The sequence below is a fragment of the Urocitellus parryii genome, chromosome 9 (assembly GCF_045843805.1).
Source record: "Urocitellus parryii isolate mUroPar1 chromosome 9, mUroPar1.hap1, whole genome shotgun sequence".
In the NCBI taxonomy this organism is placed as follows: Eukaryota; Metazoa; Chordata; class Mammalia; order Rodentia; family Sciuridae; genus Urocitellus; species Urocitellus parryii.
Genome location: NC_135539.1, coordinates 92,104,442 through 92,123,210, shown reverse-complemented (window position 1 = coordinate 92,123,210; position 18,769 = coordinate 92,104,442). Strand labels below are relative to the sequence as shown.

General features: G+C 37.3%; 1 protein-coding gene across 1 annotated transcript in view; it reads left to right on the top strand.

Moving 5' to 3' along the window:
• The window catches only part of Smyd3 (SET and MYND domain containing 3), a 711,836-nt gene that overhangs the window by 675,073 nt on the left and 17,994 nt on the right, over nucleotides 1-18,769 (top strand). The window contains exon 11 of the mRNA XM_026390740.2: nucleotides 17,475-17,583. Within this exon, the coding sequence (XP_026246525.1) occupies nucleotides 17,475-17,583 (109 nt within the window). The remainder of the gene's footprint in view (nucleotides 1-17,474; nucleotides 17,584-18,769) is intronic.

The window sequence follows — 18,769 nt, the reverse complement described above, 5'->3', positions numbered from 1 at the left end:
TATTTCCACACTAACTTTTTCTTTTTTATTGATTTTTTTAAAAATAAATGACAGCCGAATGCATTACAATTCTTATTACATGTATACAGCACTATTTCTCGTATCTCTGGTTGTATATAAAGTATGTTGACACCAATTCGTGTCTTCATACATGTACTTTGGATGATGATAGATACAGTGGAAACCTATGAATAAGGGAGATGTGGTAAATGAACATGCCCAGAGAACTTGGTAGTAAACTGTATATCTAATCACTTGAAATTAATGTGACTCGCTCAATTTTGTTCTTCTTTTCCAAAATTGTGTTAGCTGCTCTAGTCCTTTACCTTTCCTTACAAATTTTAGAGTAATCATGTTTACACCTTGTTAGAAATTATTTAACATATAGATAAATTATAGATAAATAAATAACCTATAGATAAAACTTCATTGAGTTTTCCAAAACATGAACTCAATGTGTCTGTCCATTTTATTTAGATCGTAGATTTCTTTCTCTCCATTTTATTTGGATCTCTGAATTCTTGTTTGTTTTGTAATTTTCAGCATACAAGTACTATGTATTTTTAGATGTAAATATATTTTACTTTAGATTCATACCTAAGTAATTTTTAATGGTATTATATCTTTGGTTTTTGTGTAATTAACACTGTTTATACAATTAATTTTTGAATGTTGAATTTGTATTCTCCAGCTTTACACTTTACACTTATTGATTCTAGGAATGTTTTCATAAATTCCTTGGGATTCTTTACTAGCAGTCATGTCACCTGAAATAGTTTCTTTCTTCCTTTCTAATCGGTATCCCATTCTTTTTTTTTTTCTTGACTCATTGCAATGGCTAGTACTTCAGGTACTTAATGTTGAATAAGAGTAGTGATAGCAGACATTCTGCTTTTACCTTAGTTTTTATGAGAACATTTTCAGTCTTAGTGTTTGCCAGTGGAAACAGTATACAAATTACCCTTGGCCCAGTGTTCTTTGAATTCCTCATCAGATTATAAGTGAACTATAAATTCATGTACTCCATCCAGAATCATTTCTCATAACCTAGTGTATTTTTATCTATTGGGAACTAGTGGACTGAAATGATAGCTTCTCTTATTTTGCCTGTGGAACATGAAATAGATGTAAGCACAACAAAAACAAAACACCCCAAAATGCACTTCTGCAAAGGTTTTTCATGTCTCATTATTCTCTTACTACATTATTTAGAGCACTGACTTTGTCATTATCCACTTTGATACACCTAATCTACTCTTGCCACATCACCTTCCTCTCTAGCCAGTTATTTCCCAGGAGTTACAGTGTCTGAATGGGCCAGGATGACTGACTTCAGCTGCTACAGAAACCAGTTCCACATGTCATACAGACAGTTGCACAGATTCCTGCTTGGTCAGGCTTGCATTTCTGGTCCATGATTTGGACAGTGGGAGGGGTTCTTACCCGCACTTTTAAGCAGGCAGTTTTACCAACAGAGTGTGTCAGTGTGCATTGCAGTCAGCAAAGTTGTAGCCCAGAAAACCTTCTGGACCCTGGCATTAGGTAGTTTCTTTACACTCTGGCTTTAATCCTAGTTGTAAATTATATTTTTTAAATTGTCTTTAAAATTTTTTAAAATGTTTGTAGGTTTTGATATTTCTTTTAATAATAAAATGGGAGTGTTGTACTGGAGGTAACTTCACTAGATGCCATTTTAGCTGTGTGAGTACCGTTTTAGTCATTTTTTTTTTCTGTTATGACTAAAAGACCTGATGAGAACAAGTTTAGAGGAGGAAAACCTTATTTGGGGGCTCATGGTTTCAGAGGTCTCAGTCCACAGACAGCCAGCTCCATTCTTTGGGGCTCAAGGTGAAGCAGAACATCATGGTGGAGGAGTGTAGCAGAGGAAGGTGGCTCACATGATGATCAGAAGCAAAGAGAGACTCCACTTGCCACATACAAAATACATATCCAAAGGCACACACACACACACACCCCTGACCCATCTCCTCCAGCCACATCCTGCCCACCGTTAGTTACCACTCAGTTAATCCTATCAGGGATTAATTCATTGATTGGGTTAAGACTCTCATAACCCAATCATTTCACCTCTGAATGTTGTTGCGTTATTTCATACATGAGCTTTTGGCAGACATCTAATATCTAAACCATAACAAGTACCATGAGTGATTACCAATTTTGTCATAGGTGGCCATATTCCCTAGCTTTAAATTGCCAAAATGGCAAACAGGCCATTAACTATACTTTCAGGGAAAAACAATAGCAAATGTTTCTCAGGGACATCAATTTAAACTCAAATAATTTTACTACTGTCAAGTGTTTACATTTCTTGACTCACTTTGTCTTTGACACTGACAAAACAAACAGGGTTCCCAAAAGAGATGAACCATTCTTTTCACAAACATTTATTCTCCCCTCAAATCCTTTCCTTTCTTCCACCCTTTGAAAAATTACTGCTTGAGCAGCATGGACTGCATTGCTTAAAATTGTCAAAATCTTGCAAGTTGACAAGCATGAAGAAAGATTAGTCATGGCTACAGAGACTCTTCTAGAAATAAGATTCAAGGGACTAGAGTAAGTTGACCTCTAAGCAGGAATTTGATTATATAATTAAGCATATGAAATGCATATACATTTCTGTAATCTTGAAGGAGTGATACATATTTGGGTTTGGATGGAAGGGTAGCTGTACCTACCTGACCCTCAATAATGTCAGCACAGTCCATTAGCACAGAACGCTCTGAAGACACAGCTCTAAGAAGGACATATTTTATTTTATAGCAACTGTGGAACTTGGGAAGGGAGAGATCATTAGAAAGCACATACCTTTTAGCTGTTTTACAATTATGTATTTTTAATATAAAAAGGCCAGTCTTTATCAAATGGGGAAAATGTCATGTTTAAAAGAAGAATCCATTTTCATGAGAAATGGTGATACCAGACAAATAATTTGGAATTAGATAACCACTGGTTTAAATTCCTCCCAGCTGCCCAGTACTGTTCCAGTTAGCAATTTATACTGGGATGAAATCATAGCTCTGTTAAATCAATTCCAGAGCAGAAGGTAGATTAGTGGTCTACAGAGACTAGGAAAGGTAAGGGGAAGAGGAAGAGAGACAAGTCACACAACATTTATCAAGAGATAGGTATGAGTAATTATTTCTTGTGTTCTGTAGTGCAGTAGAATAACTATAGTCTATAATAATTCTTGATGTATTTCAAAATAACTAGAAGAATCTGATGTTTCCCAACATAGAAATGATAAAAGTTTTAAGTCATAGAAATGCTAATTACCCTGATTTGATCATTGTGTTGAATTATTATACTGTATTTGATCATTGTGTTGAATTATTATACTGTACCCCCTAAACATGTACAAATATGTGTCATGTAAATTGTTTCAAATTGTAGCTGTCATTTTTGTTGAGTTTCCCAATTGCCAAAATGTTGATAGTAGTAGTAGTACCTATCCCATAAGGTTCTTTCTTTCCCCATAGCTTTATTGAAGTATAATATGCATACCATAAAATTCAGCCATTTTAAGTGTATAATTCTTTGAGTTTTAGAAATTTTTACAGTCATGCAGAGAGCACCAAAATCCATTTTTAGAATACCTGTAGCAGTCCTAACGGTTTCCTTATGCTTGTTTGCAGTCACTGCCTGCTCCCATACCTAGCTCTTGGCAACCACATACCTGCTTACTGTCTCCATAATTTGCTTTTGTTAGAAATTTTATATAAATACAATTGTACAATATGTAGTCTTATTTAACTGGTTTCTTTGACTCAGCATAATGTTTCTGAGGTTCATTCATATTGTAGTATGTATCTGTACTCTATTCCTTTTTATTGTTTAGTACTATTACATTGCATGAGTACACTACATTGCATTTAGGTACTCACCACTTGATTATTTAGGTTATTTCCACTTTTTTGGCTATTATATATATATATATAAGTCCTGTGTGGACATAGTTAATTTCTCATCAATGATAGTAGTAGAATTCTAGGGCAGCTACAATTTTAATTGAGATGTAGGGCTAGGATGTAACTCAGAGGTACAGTGCCCGCCTCTCATGTGCAAGGCCCTATGTTCAATCCCCAGGACCTCCCCACCCAGCCAAAAAAAAAAAAAAATTGTGATATAACTCACATACCTGAAGTTCACTCTTTCAAAGTAGACAAGTCAGTGGTATTTAGTACATTCACAAAATTGTCCAACCATCACTACTGTCTAATTCTGGAACATTTTAATCATCCTAAAAGAAACTTCATCCTCCACAGCAGTCACCATAAACTCTGTGCTCACATCTCATGGGAACCCTAATCTACTTTCTGTTTCTGTGGATTTACCTATTCTGGACATGTCGTATTTATATTTCTTAAATCTTTTTCTGCCTGGTCTCTTTTACATAGCATAATGTTTTCAGGGTTCATCCATGTGAACTGTTTATCACTGTGGTTTTGATTTTTAGTTCCCTAATGTTAAGCATCTTTTTATGTGTTTATTAGTCATTTGCATATCTTCTTTGGAAAAATGCCTAACCAAAACCTTTGACCATTTCAATTGGGTCATTTGTCTTTGTTTGACTTTAAGATATTGCCAAAGTGTTTTCCAAAGTGCTTGTACCATTTTACATTCCTTCTAATAGGAAGGTCCTAGTTCTTCCACATCTTCATCAACACAGAAAGACAATAGTGTCAATCCCTTTGATTTTAGCCATTATCATAAATGTAAAGTGGTGCTCATGGTAAAACATTTTTCTAACATCTAATGACACTGATTTATCTTTTCCTGTGCTTATTTGGCATTTTCTTTTTAGAAAAGTCCATTAGTCCAAAAGTCTCTTTTCTTTTTCTTTTTTGTCTCTTATTGAGTTTTAAGAATTAGTTATGTATTTTGGATATACCTAATATCAGATATATATTTTACAAATAATTTCCTCTTGTCTGTCAGTTATCTCTTCATGTTCTTAATAATATTTTATAGAACAGGGGCTCTTAATTTTGAGAAATCTAATTTATCAATTTTTTTGTGAACCATATTTTGGTGTCATATAGGAAATATTGCCTGATTCAAGATCATGATGATCTTCTCCTATGTCTTCTAAAAATTTTATAAGTTTAAGTACATTTAGATCAGTAATCATTTTGAGTTCAGAACCTCATAATAAACTTTGTTATAAACTTTGTATATAAGTTCAGGTCAAGGTTCATTTTTCTTCCTAGACCAGACTAGACAATTTCCCAAAAAAGATATCAAAATGGCTAACTAGGATGCTCAACATCATTAGCCATCAGGCAAATGAAAATCAAAATCATAAAGAGGCATCACTATTAGGATGGTTATCATCAGAGACATAATAACAGGTGTTGGTGAATATGGTCAAAAACAATATCCTTACTCCACTGACTTTTCCTTATACCTTTGTAAAAAAATAATTGGCTTATCTTTGCATGGATCTATTTCTGGGAATTCCTGTTGTGTTCCATTCATTTTGCAATGACACCCTGTCTTGACTGCAATAGCTTTATAGTGAATCTTAAAACTAGATTATATGAGCCCACCAATTTTATTCTTTTACAAATTTTTTTAGACTATTCTAATTCCTTTAAATCTCCACATAAACTTTAGAACCAGCTTGTCTCTATCATGCTTGGAGTTTTATTACAAGTATACTAAATCTATCAACATCTTGACTGTGTTCGCCTTCAGTTTTGAAAGATAGTTTCTCTGGATATAGATATCTTGGTTGACAGTTTGTTTCCTGCAGGATGATGACTGTATAATTCCCCTGTCTTTCATCTCCATGTTTTTTTCTGATAAGAAGTCAGCTGTTTCCCTGTATAAATTGTTTTTCTCTTGCTGCTTTCAAAATTTTCATTTTGGCTTTCAGCAGTTTAACTGTGATGTGTCTAGTTGAGATTTTCTTTGTGTTTATTGTGTTTGGGGACTACTGAGCTTCTTGGATCTATGGGTTAATATTCTAAAATTTAGGATATTTTGAATATTCTGTGTGGATATTATTACTTCAAACATACTTTCTCCTCCTTCAGGTACAACCGTTATACATTACTCGGTGTTCTAGAGGTTTGATAATTTCTACTGATCTACTTTCCAGTTTGTTGATTCTTTCTCCTGCTATGTTAAACTACTGTTGAATATAGTGAATTTTTTTAATTTCTCCATTGAGATTCCCTCCCACCACTATTATTTATTATTTAACTATTTTCCTTTAAAATTTTTTTAATCATAATTTAACATTTTTAATTATTTTAACATATTTATAATAGCTGCTAAGGATTTGCCTTCTAACTTAAATATCAAGCCTCATAAGTCAGTTTCTGTTAAAGTTTTTTTCTCCTAAATATGTTTCCTACTTTCCTGGTGTTTTGCATGTATACTCGTTTCTTGTTGCTGCTGTAACAAATTACTACAAAATTAGTGGCTTAAACAAAACAAATTTATTAGAGTTCTGTTGGCTGGATGTTTTCATGGTTCTCTCTGGGCCAAAATCATGATGTCAGCATGGCCATATTGCTTCTGAAAGTTCTGTGGAAGTTCCCTCACAAATCTGTTTCCTTAACCTTTTCCAGCTTCTAGAGTGGCTCATATTCCTTGACTCATGGTTCTTTTCTGCATCTTCAAAACTAGTAATATGGCATCTCTTGGACCCTGTTTCTCTCATCCTATCTCTTTTCTCTGACCACAGTTGCAAATGGGTCTCCAGTTTTAAAGCTTGTGTGATAAGATTGTGTCCACCTGTATAATCCAGGATCATTTCATAGTCTTTTTGCCATGTAAAGTAACAGGTTCACAGATTCTAGGGTTCAGGGCATGGACTGATTTCCCTATCACAGAGAGAAAATAATGACTGAAAACTGAATATTTTAAGTAAATACATTATAACTCTGCATTCTGTTTTGTTGTTCCGAAGGTGCTTGATCATTTTGTGGTGTGCTGTTTTTGTAACTTCCTTAGACTTAAACTTCTCTGTGTGTTAATGTTGTTTTTCCTTGGTATTTTACTCTTTCTCATCTTTTTAGCCTGGTTTTCTGGAGATCTCTCTGGGTCCACATAGCTTTGTAGTCAGCTAATGATTTGGACAGAGGTGTGGCTCAAACACCTTGACCTATAAGGCTTCCATTCTGTGCTGGTCATTTGTATATTAGAAGGTAGATTCAGAGTTCTCAAACCTCCTTTTGGCTTTTTGTTTATTTGTTTCTGGGTTCTCTCTTGGGTACATGCAGTTTTCAACTGACTGGGTAATATCTTTATTCAATTTATGATGCCATAAAGTGGTTGCCTCGGGCAATTTGTTTTATCCTTGCTTTTTGCAGAGAAGAAGCTCTCACCACTTCACATCATCATTACCAGAGTCTACTTGGGTAATATCCTTTTGAGAAAAAACTGGGCTTAAACAAATAAAGTCCTTACAGGAGTGCCTGACACATAGCAGGTGCTCTATCTAACCAAATTAACTGCTATCATCATTGTATTGTTTTTATTAGTGATAAAACATCCAGAGAGCACACATCCAAGACATATTCATAGTTGTCCATGATTAATATTTTTGGTAAAGGATCCTCTCTAGCCTCTTACTTCAGGAAACTCCTTTACTATAGAACAGGTGTCAGCAACTTTTTCTGTAAAGAGCGGGTAGTAAATATTTTAGGCTTTGCAAGCCATAGCCACCTACTCAGTACTGCTGCTGTAGCATGAGAATAGTGGAAGACTATGCAAATGATGGGCATGCTATATCCCAATAAAACTTTATTTATAAAAATATGTTGTGACTGGGATTTGCCTGCAAGCCATAGTTTACCAACCCCTACTCTAGATTCACTTCCTCATATTCTACATCCAAGCAGTATCAGATCCTTTGCCCCAACAGGCTATATTTTTCTTTGAAAAATCACCAAAGAAGAAAATATCTCTGCTTCCCAGTACCACAATGCAGTGATTCGCAACACCTGTGCTCTAGAAGCCCATGCCAAGACTTCTTCAAGGTTTATGTTTCTTGAGTACTTGGCACCTGTAGCAACTGATTTCAGTAAAAGTGCCCTTGTGACTGAAATGCACGTCAAAAAACACACATACATGTGGTATTTTTAGATACCATTGTAGATACAGTCATACATAACTTGGAAGCTCAAACTCTATTTCATCATCTATTTAAAATTCACTTGTGGAACTTTTTATACATTTTTAAATTTTTATAGCTTTCCTTTTTCTTCCAAATAAGGGAAATGTATACAGATTTTTAAAAACCATGGTGTTCCTTCTCACTGATTTAACACTCAACTTTTGAGATCATTAAATCCCTAGATTAACCTGACTATTCTTTATACATTGGCTTTATACCCAGAAATTAAAACAGAACATTAAATCAGCTTTTGAAGACTTTCTAAAATTAAATATATATGATGAAGAGTATATGAGTCATAGATGAGCTATATATGTAATTATGAAGAAAAGATGTGTGTAACTATTCGTGTTCTTTCTGGCTAAAGAAATGTTCTAAGTACCTTAGCATACTCAAGTCTTGTTCTCTCTCCTGCTGACATATATCATATATGCTATGATTATAATGTATTTTAATTTGGCTTTATTTTTAACCCAGAAAACATTACTTTAAATTCTCTCTCTCTCTCTCTCTCTCTCTCTCTCTCTCTCTCTCTCTCTCTCTCTCTCTTTTATAATTGTAGATGGACAGATTGTCTTTATTTTATTTTTTTTATTTTTATGTAGTGCTGAGGATTGAACCCAGTGCCTCATACATGCTAGGCAAGCGCTCTGCCACTGAGCTACAACCCCAGCCCCCACAAAACATTTTTAACTTGTCAATATTCATAGATTTACCCATCTTGAGGATTCTCTTTGTCTTCATTTCTTCTTCTTAGACCTTCCATATATGATCACTTGTTACCCAGAATCTTACAAGTTTTTCACCCCAAACAGGTCAGTAAGAAGAGAAGATTTTGCATTAGAGTCCAATATGTTGGATAAACATTGGGCTTGCTGTTCTGTCTTCCAAAGCCTCAAAAATCTGGTAAAGGCAGAGGTTCCAATCTGCCAGGAATTCCAACCTGCCATTCTCCTGGCTTTTTGGGGGTCCCTCTGTTCCTTACTATCTTGCTGGCATTTGATTGATTTTAAAAATATGTTAGCATTTTTTATTATTTTCTGCAAGATAATCAGTAACCTGCTAGTACTAGGAGCAGAATGCCAACCAGTTTTGTAAATTTGTACTAATAACAAATAAATTATAAAATTCTACTCACAGGTCCTTCTTGGGACATGATTCTATAATAGTACCACCACATGTGTGTTCATATATCTAATGGCTTTCAGAAATGTCTTTTATTGCCTATAAGTATGAAAAGACTATAGAAGACAGATGAAAATATTGTAATGAAAATCTCATTACCATTTTTTCTCAAGGACTTAATAAGCTAAATTATGGTTATTGCATAATTTAGTTATAGTGGTTGACCTTAAAATACTTCAAGTTATCACCAAATATTTTACACAGTAAAAAATGATGTTATAAAATATGAACCAGGCAAAAGCCAGTGACAAAGGACAACACTGTCACCATTCTGAGTATGAAAAGAAAACTATTTACATGAAATACAATATCATCCAACCTGCCTGGAGGCTTCTGACCAGTTCCTACCACTGTTCCTGCTTATGGCCAAGCTGCTTATGGGCTAAGCAGCACACGAAGCAGATTTGGCAAAAGGATGAGGATGTTTGCCTACAAGTCGAGCATTAAATGAAAACAGTTAAACACGTTTAATTTGAGAGTTAAAAATATAAGCAATGGTTTCTCTGTTCATTTTTTCTGTAAAAAAGATCAAAGTTTAAACTTTGTGGTTCAGAATTGGTTAGCTCTATCTGCAACTTAAGACTTTTCCCTTAAGGAGGTCACTTCTACAGAATCATTTTGGGTTCTCCAGCCTCAATGTGCATCTGAAAAGAAGCAAGTAAACATAAAGGTGAACCAAGTAGAGTTTTTGAACTGTTAAAAAATAAACATTTTGGGACTAGGGATGTATTACAGAGGAGAGGGGAGGGAAGGGGAGGGGAGGGGAGGAGAGAGGAGAGGTGGGGAGGAGTATAGTTGTATACATTTCCAAGTGTTCTCCCATCACTTTTCTTACCATCTGGCTAGTGGTGAGGTCTCGAACCCAAATATCCTGTCTCCTTTAATGTATGTACTATTTTACACCGCTTCCCAGTCTGTTGGCTGCTCCTGAGCCTAAATTACAGGGACATCTAGAATAAACAAAGTGGGTTTTTTTTCTTAATATCTGATTAAAGATTCTTTTTAACAATGGGCCATATTCAAATAACTGTTAACAGTCAAATTTGTGAGAAAAAGAAAGCCCTGCCTTTTGAATGAAGCATCAATTTGGAAGAAATTGTTAAGGGAAGTATTAATTTTTTTTATATAAAAAATGATCTTGCTTAGTCATTTTATGGGTTAAAAGAAATCTCATTGTAACATTGTCAAGTTCACTTTCAATGTCTGACACTGTGATTTTGTTGTGGTTTTGGTTTTTTTTCTCATACTTTGGTGCAAGGAGGGAGAAGGGTGCAGATCCATCTTTCTCAGTGATGGGGTTGATTAGCACATATCATGGACAGAGCAGGAGCTGAGGGTTCAGTCTGGGCTCTCTTACAAACAAGTGAGAATTCATGACTCTGGTTTCCCTGTCACAACAGAGGCAAGTAGTAGAGGTGATGGAGAAGTACTGATTCATCTCTCACCTGGGAAACCACACTTTTCCAGACTAACAGAGTGGGTTAATTAAGGTCATGGTTAAAAACGTTTTTCTGAGATGGTCTGTCTTTTCTTTGTTTTTTTTTTTTTTCTGTTAGGATTTTTTAAAAACTAGCAACAAGAAAAATGTATTATATTACAAATAAAGATGTCCTACCACAAAAGCATAAACAACTTCCATACTTCAGCTGCTTCAAATTAAATAGAACCCAGGGAGCAACAGAGATTGTCTCTGCCTTTTCAAATGTCCTTTGTCTGAGTTACCCATGAGTTCCTACCCTTGCTTTAAGACCCAAAGAAAAGCTCAATGTCATACTCAATGTTGAGTGTAAGCTGCTGCTCGTTCTGCTGTTATTCAAGCTATAGAGTCAGTGTCTGTTGGATATCTTGAATAGTGTGGAAGGCGACTATGTACTGCTCATTGTATATATCATTCCATTTCTATATAAGGGTCAGAATTTAGTAAAATTCCTAAATCTTTTGAAATGTGTCAATTAGTATAGGAGTCCCTCTTCCTCTCTCCTTCTGTTTCTTTCAATTTTCAATAACCACTTTTATCACCAAGTTAAATCAGACAGTTACAAAAATAGTTGAAGTTTTCTGGCAGGGTATCATTGATTTTTTTTAAAGTTCATTCTTACATAAATAATATGAGTACTTCACTGGGGCCCTACTGTTCCAAGGGCCCTGGCCAAATAACTTCCAAATGAAACATTCAACCCAAGGTTGTCTTCAGCCCACTGTCAATGAATCTTGGTACAGAGTGTATACCTTGAAGAGAAGAGTCATTTCTAAAGGTGAAAAAGTAAAGTCCAATGCCCTGTTTCTTTTTAGTTATGCAAAATTTCAAACGTATATAGAAATAGTGTAATCTAATGAACCTTCATAAGTCCATCATCTAGCTTCAGAAATGGTCAACATTTTGTGGCACTTAGTTCATCGCTAGCTTTCCCCACTGTTTTCACCTTTGCTGAATTATCTTTATGTGGTTCTTAGTGTTTCTGAATCTGTAACTTGCATCAGTCATATATTAGTGACTTTCATTTAGTTTTGAAAATTCTTAGCCATTATGGCTCTATAATATGTCGCTTCTGCCCCAATTTCTCCCTTCTCTCATGTGAGTATCCAGATAACATGTATGAGACCTGTGTCCCTGTTTATTTTTCATTTCATTGTCTTTCCATGTTTTATGATGCTGTATTCATTGATGCTGCCTTCCAGCTTACTAATTTATAACTGTGACTGATCTGATGTGAAACTACTGAGTTTTTAATTTTACTTTTCTATTTTTCAGTTCTGGAATTTTCATCGGTTATTTCTATATTATTTCTGTTTTCCCTGCTAATATTCTTTCCTGTTATTTGTTTTCAAACACTTATTGTTGTGTGAAAGTGTGTAAGAGTCTCAATATAGGTACCTATAAAAAGTCTGTTTTATTGTCTATACTTTTTTGTCTTGATTTTCATGCAGTTGTTGTCTTTTTGTTCACTTGGTTGTGATTTTTCTGAATGCAGAACATTGCATAGAAAAACTAAAGATAATTCGAGGTTTGGGATAGTTTTATCCTCTTTAGAGAGGTTTACTTTTGCTTCTGGCAGACAGGATAGAAACATCTCCTCTTGATTTAACAATACTCTGAATGATAGATGGTCTACTTCTTACTTACCACACTATTCCTAGATTGTAGTCCTTTGGGATTCACAAATGAAAGTCAGAAGTGTTTGCCAAAATCCCTTCTCATCCTACTTGAGCCCTCAGCTCCAATTTCTGTGTCTCCTTTTCTGTGTAGCTACCAAAACCCTTGCTCAACTGGTTGACCTGTCTGTCTCTACTTTCAAATTATCAAAGGGAAAAGTAGCGGTGAATCTTTCCAGAGCATCTGTCTTTCCATGAAGAAACCCTTCAAGACCCTGATGCCTCAGTTGCTCTGTGATACCTTCAAACAGATTTATTTTTAAAAAATTCTTTCTTTTCTTGTTATTAGCAGGAGTTGGTCTAAATCACCATTGCTGAAAGCAGAAATTCTGATGAAAATTTTTAAATCAAATCTCAGACATCATATAATTTAATGCATGTTTCAGTTTATATCTCTGAAAAAATTTGATGTTTTCTTATACATACAATACCATTTTATGTTCATATTTCTTGATTATTTCAGAAATGTCTTTTTGTTTGAGTTACAATATACAATATACAACATTGTTATAATATACAAGGTCCATTTACTACATATGGTTATTAAGTCTCTTAAGTCTCTTTTAATCAAGATTGTTCTCTTTGCCCAGCATCTTTTTCTTTTTATGCCATTGACTTATAGAAGATCCTAGATTTATTCTTCCCTAGCACCCACCACCCCCTTATTATGAATTAGCATCCACATATCAGAGAAAACATTCAGCATTTGGTTTGGGGGGCTTGCCTTATTTCACTTAGCATGATATTCTCCGACTCCATCCATTTATTGGCAAATGCCAAAATTTCATTTTTACTTTATATTAGGTAGAGGAGAGTGAAGGGAGGGAATGAGATATGGGATAGGAAGGATAGTAGAATGAAACAGACATTATTACCTTATGTACATATATGACTGCATGACTGATGTGATTCTACAACATGTACAATCAGAAAAATGATATTATACCTTATCTACATATGATATATCAATGTGCATAAATGCATTCTACTGTCATGTATAGCTAATTAGCACAAATGAAAAAAATATAAAGTAAAAAAATGTATTTGTGCTGAAAAAAAATACATTTGTATTGAAAAAAGGTTAAAGTTCTGTAGAATTTCCCATTGTTGGCAGCAGCTGACTGCTTTTATTTGTTCCTCTGTTATTTGTCCTGAAGTGAAATTTGATTTTATGGACTTGATTAGATGAGTTTGGGTTTGTAGATTTGGTTTGGTTTGGTTTGGTTTTGACATGGATGCTTTGTAGATAGTATGCAAAATAATTCCTATTTCCTCACATCAGCTGGCACTTCATGTCTGGTTGTTCCATTTTAGTGATGCTAAATTGGTTGGCGGGTTCGTAGATAACAACCTAATCCCACCACTGTGAAATTCTCCTCCATGCTTTCATCCAGTGGTTTTCATCTAGTGATGTATTTTCCATGGGTCAGTTATTTTTTCAGGAGATGAAGATGATGATTTTTCTAATTTCATTGCCATTACATATTTATACACTAAAACTCATGTAACTAGAGTTCTTTGGTTACTCTGAAATACAACTTAAACAGGCAGGTTAAGCTTTCCTTTTAGGTTTAGTAATGTGTTAATATCAGATTTTTGAAAATAGTCCTGAATACTAAATACCAAAAGCTGCTACCTTTAATGAAACAATGTGATTAGTCGTTATATCATATGAAAATCTCACCAGGATCAACAGAGGCCTTGCCATCAGGTATTCTTTCTCTACATCTTTTTAACTTGAGATATTTAAGTTCTCTGATTCTCCACCTCTTTGTATAATAAGACAGCAAGACCTTCATGCCCATAAGTCAAGGTTAAAGCTAGTATATGTGCTTCCTTGGAATCTCTGCTTGTTTAAACTCTTTCCCTTTATGCACGTATTCACCTCAGAAGCACCAAAGGAAATTTGTTCATGTGATTGCTATCATTGCTAACAACTGAAGAAGTAGAATGACTTGCAAAATAATTTTGTTATTATCAATTTGCTTGGGGTGTTGTGTGTATGTGTGTGTGTGTGTGTGTGTGTGTGTGTGTGTGTGTGCATGCACATGTGAACATTTCTGTTTCTGAATCTTGGAGCCAACTCTGGCTCCAGTGTACCCCAGCAGGTCCCAAGGTCCTATTAAATCAGCCCTATAACTTTTTTTTTTCTTTTCTCATTGCCACTAATCTTTGAGTCCCTTTGCTCCTAGGCTCTTTTCCAATTTTGTTTCCTATGAAATATCCCTCTTTAGTGCCTCATCTGCAAGGGGAGACCAAACTTCCCGGCTCTGCATGGGTGCCTCTGCACAGCCGGGCCTCCAGTGTACCTGCTCCTCAGGCTCCTCTTCTGCTCAGACCAGTGTGCTCACTCCCCCTTTGCATTCAGTTTCCCAAACCGTCATCAGAGCAGCCCATCCCTTATTCCCCACATGGTTGAGCCAGGATCCTCTCACCTCCTCTGGTCCAAACTAGCTCATTCCTGCTGCTCCCCCAATAACTGTCGTCCCCACTGATCCCCAAGTGCCCATTATGTATGCCATGGTTTGGTGGCTCTCGTGCTCCTCTCTGTATCATGTTTTAATTTGCCTCATTTCCGCAACTTAACTATGTGTTAACCAAGAGCATGGATTCATCTTGGACTTCTGAGCCCTTACAGCACTGGGCCCAGAACCTGGAATTTCACAGGTGCCTTCCCTTCACCTTCTCACCGAAATTCCTATGTAGTTCCTTCTCTGGTTCAGCTCTCAGCCTGGCCTCGGTTCCTAACAGTCCTGGGGTTGAAGACTACTTGTGGGCCTTCCTCTCCCCTTATCACTGTCATACACAGCAAAGTTGATTTTAAAAAAACTGCACCCTAGGTGGGAATTTCCCCCAGTAGGAGTGAGCTTTGCCAGTGTTCCTTGAGTGCTAATGCAGCAAATAATCATGATTCTTACTCCGTATGTCAGCTGGAAGGCCTCCAGAAACAAAGCAGGCCCCAAATGACACCCCTGCTGGGGCTGTGAGACTGATCCAGGAATACTCATGTAGAAGACTCTGCTACCCATCCTCTCCAGATGAAACTCTACTTCATTTTTTAATATCTTTCAGTGACCGAGGCAGGTACCTGTCACGGCATAATTATGCACCACTTTCTCTGTCATCACAGGACTGAAGATTTTCTTTCCTTCTGCTAACTGATGTGACAGACACCCACTTAGTGGAGAGATTATTAGTATAAAATTACTCTTTGGCCCTTAAATTTAATTATGCCACATTCATAGCAATAAAATAAAATCCTGAATCCAGGTGTGCTTTTCAAGGAAAGTGTCCGGGGCAATTACCTTCTGATAATGGCGTCCTGCGCTTAAGCCTTTTGTCTGGGGTTCTTAAAATCTTTTCCATACAAGTAGATAATGATGTTCATTCTGTAAGGGGTGAGAGGTGAAGTGATTGACCTCGTAGTATTCTCAAGAGATGAAGAAAAATCCAGGACCCAGGTGTCTCCTTTGTTTTCCCCCTTCCCTCTGCCTTTTCAGCTCTTTAAAAAGAGGCCTGGCCAACCTTCTATTGATTTAAATACTTTCCTCCCCAGTAGTGCTTTCCACTCTTGTAAGAGCAGGGATGAAAAAAGTTTCTCTATCACATATCATGGGAAGAGTTGAGGTTCAGGGAGAGAGAGTGATTTGCACGATACATCTTACACAGTTGCTGGAGTGTGGGGTCCACAGGCCCATAAATGAAGAGCAGGGGGAACGGTGCCTGGAACAGGCAGGCCCTGAGTGAGTGGTGACTCCTAGGATTGTCTTATGGACATCTGGGGCAGATACCTACTGTTTCTGGAGAAGCAACATTTGGCATGTGCCCTTGTGTTTTCAACAGTTGAGATGTACTTCCTTCCTCCCTGCATAGCCAAGCATTTCTGAATCCTTAAGAGTTAGTTTAGGTCCTGTTCCCTCCTCCATGAAGCCTTCCCCAGTCCACCCAATCAGCAGGCATCTCCCTCTTCATAAACTCTAGTATCAGTTCAACAAACGTGAACTGAATATCTAGCATATGCTAAGTACCACCTGAGTTAGGGACAAAATAAAGCTCTAGCCTATAGTATCATTTTAAAACTTGTTTGAATGTCTTGTCTTTTGTCTGATAAAATTATTTGAGGGAAAAGCACATCAGTACACAGTGTGTTGTCCCCCGCCCCCATCATCCCGAATATATAGCAGGAGCTGAGTATTCTCTTGGAGGATGTGGGAGCCAGAAAAGACTGAACTGTTGAATCCAATATGGTACAGTCTTGTTGAATTGAATTGAAATAATATGGGGTCTTCATGGGGCCTGGAACATAGCCCTAAGTCCTCATTCTTTGTTCTACCACAGCACCCTATTCTGTTCTGTTGAATGTGAAAGAGGTCAAGTATGTGTTGAGTTCCTTCTACATGCACATCATGGAGAAGGGTGCCTCAGTCAAAGGCACTGTAGTACAGTGTGATGACAAGCTAAATACACAAGTGCTGTAAATAGTGGGGAGCACAGTGCACTCTACAATGAGATTCTTTCAAAGATCTTTTCAGTTAAAGGGGAGGTGTGGTAGCATTTACTTGGGAAATCATGAAAAGTTTTATTCATTTATTCAACAAATGTATATTGAAAACCAATATTCTGTTCCAGGCTTCCATAGTCCTGGAGCTTAATGGAAAAGGATAGAGGACAGAATTAGTACCTAGTTTCCTGCCTTTTGCCCAACTATAAAAACAGAGGTCCAAATTTTTGTTTCTCTTCTCCAGTGTCTCGTAGGGAGGCATTCCAGTCCTGCCCTGACTTTCCCTGATGCAGACGGCATTCTGGGATGCTGAAGAGGGCAGTGTGTGAAATCCCCCTGGCACTGCCTTCTCCTGGATTACCAAGCTAATTTCCTTTTAGTAGCTCATTAACATTCACAGCCAGTGTTTGCTCCCACTTTCAGTCTCCTGATGAAATGCTGACTGTGAAGGTGAGAGCTCTGATTCTGTTTGCCTTTTGTTTCTTCCAGGATTTTTTTCCCAGGAAGCCACCCCGTCAGAGGTGTGCAAGTAATGAAAGTCGGCAAACTGCAGTTGCATCAAGGCATGTTTCCACAAGCAATGAAGAACCTGAGACTGGTGAGTGAACTAAGATCTTGGGGAGTTCTGCCTGGTACACCTCTTTCTGGCTGTCACTGGGCCTTTTCTTGGTAATTTTTTTTGAAACAACTCTATTTTTAGCACTATATAATGTGCATGCACACACATACCCAAGGTATGCTGGTAAATATTTAACAACCAGCTCTAAAAAGAAAGGAAAACTGATCTGTGACGTTCTCCAGTTTGATTGATTTTAAATTACCCACATGAATCAGCCTGCTCCCAAAGCTCATGACAGTTCTAGTAATCACTCTTGTAAACGGGTGCAAACCAGCCAGAGCATCCCTCTGCACATGTACCCCACCCCACCATGAACAAGCACCCTCTCTCTGCTGTACACAGTGCATCTCCTTGCATGGCAGGGAAGACCCTTGACCATCCGTTCATGGGCTGCCTTTGCAGGCCGCCATCCGCCCCCCGACACCAGACACACACAGTCACACTGTGCTCTCACCATCACCTACTCTGACCTGCCAACTCCTGGGTCTTTACAAAGCTCTATTCTCTGCCTTAAATTCCCTCCCTCCACCCTCCACCCTGGACCTAGCAGAGCTCTACTGATCCTTTAAGGCTCAGCTCCAATGTCATTTTCTTCTTTATAACCACAAATCTTTGCTCACTCAGCCTGTCGAGAACACTTCCCATATTGTTGTAAGCATACCTGGAGATACACCCTCCCATCCCCAGGAGCCTGCGAGGTCCCTGTGGTTGTCTTTGTAACTAGTTCAGTGCCATGTATGATACCCAGAACCTAAGAAGTACTCATTGTTGGGGAAGAAGGCAAGGAGAGAGGAAGGTCGGTCAATATGATCTTAGCAATAAGTGCTGAGAAACTAAATGGGAGAACTGGGTCTGTGTTCAAACACCTTGTTGGAGAGAGACACTTATTTTCATCCTCTTAGGGAATCTCCTTTGTCTAGAGGTGCCTTGGGCTCCTTGCCATCCTGGCCTTTCCTCTCCTGCAGAATCACCTCTATCCCAACCCATGGCCCTCCAAACAAAGAGCTCATGTGCTCAGCTGGTAGGTACTAGGGAGGGACCTGGTGTACAGGGTTTCACAGGGAACATTGACACTTAATGGGGTCCTCTGGACCACAGTGCCCTTGTCTGCAGAAAGCTGTGATAGAAGAATGAGAGGCCTGCATTAGGGATGCTCAGAGAGTAT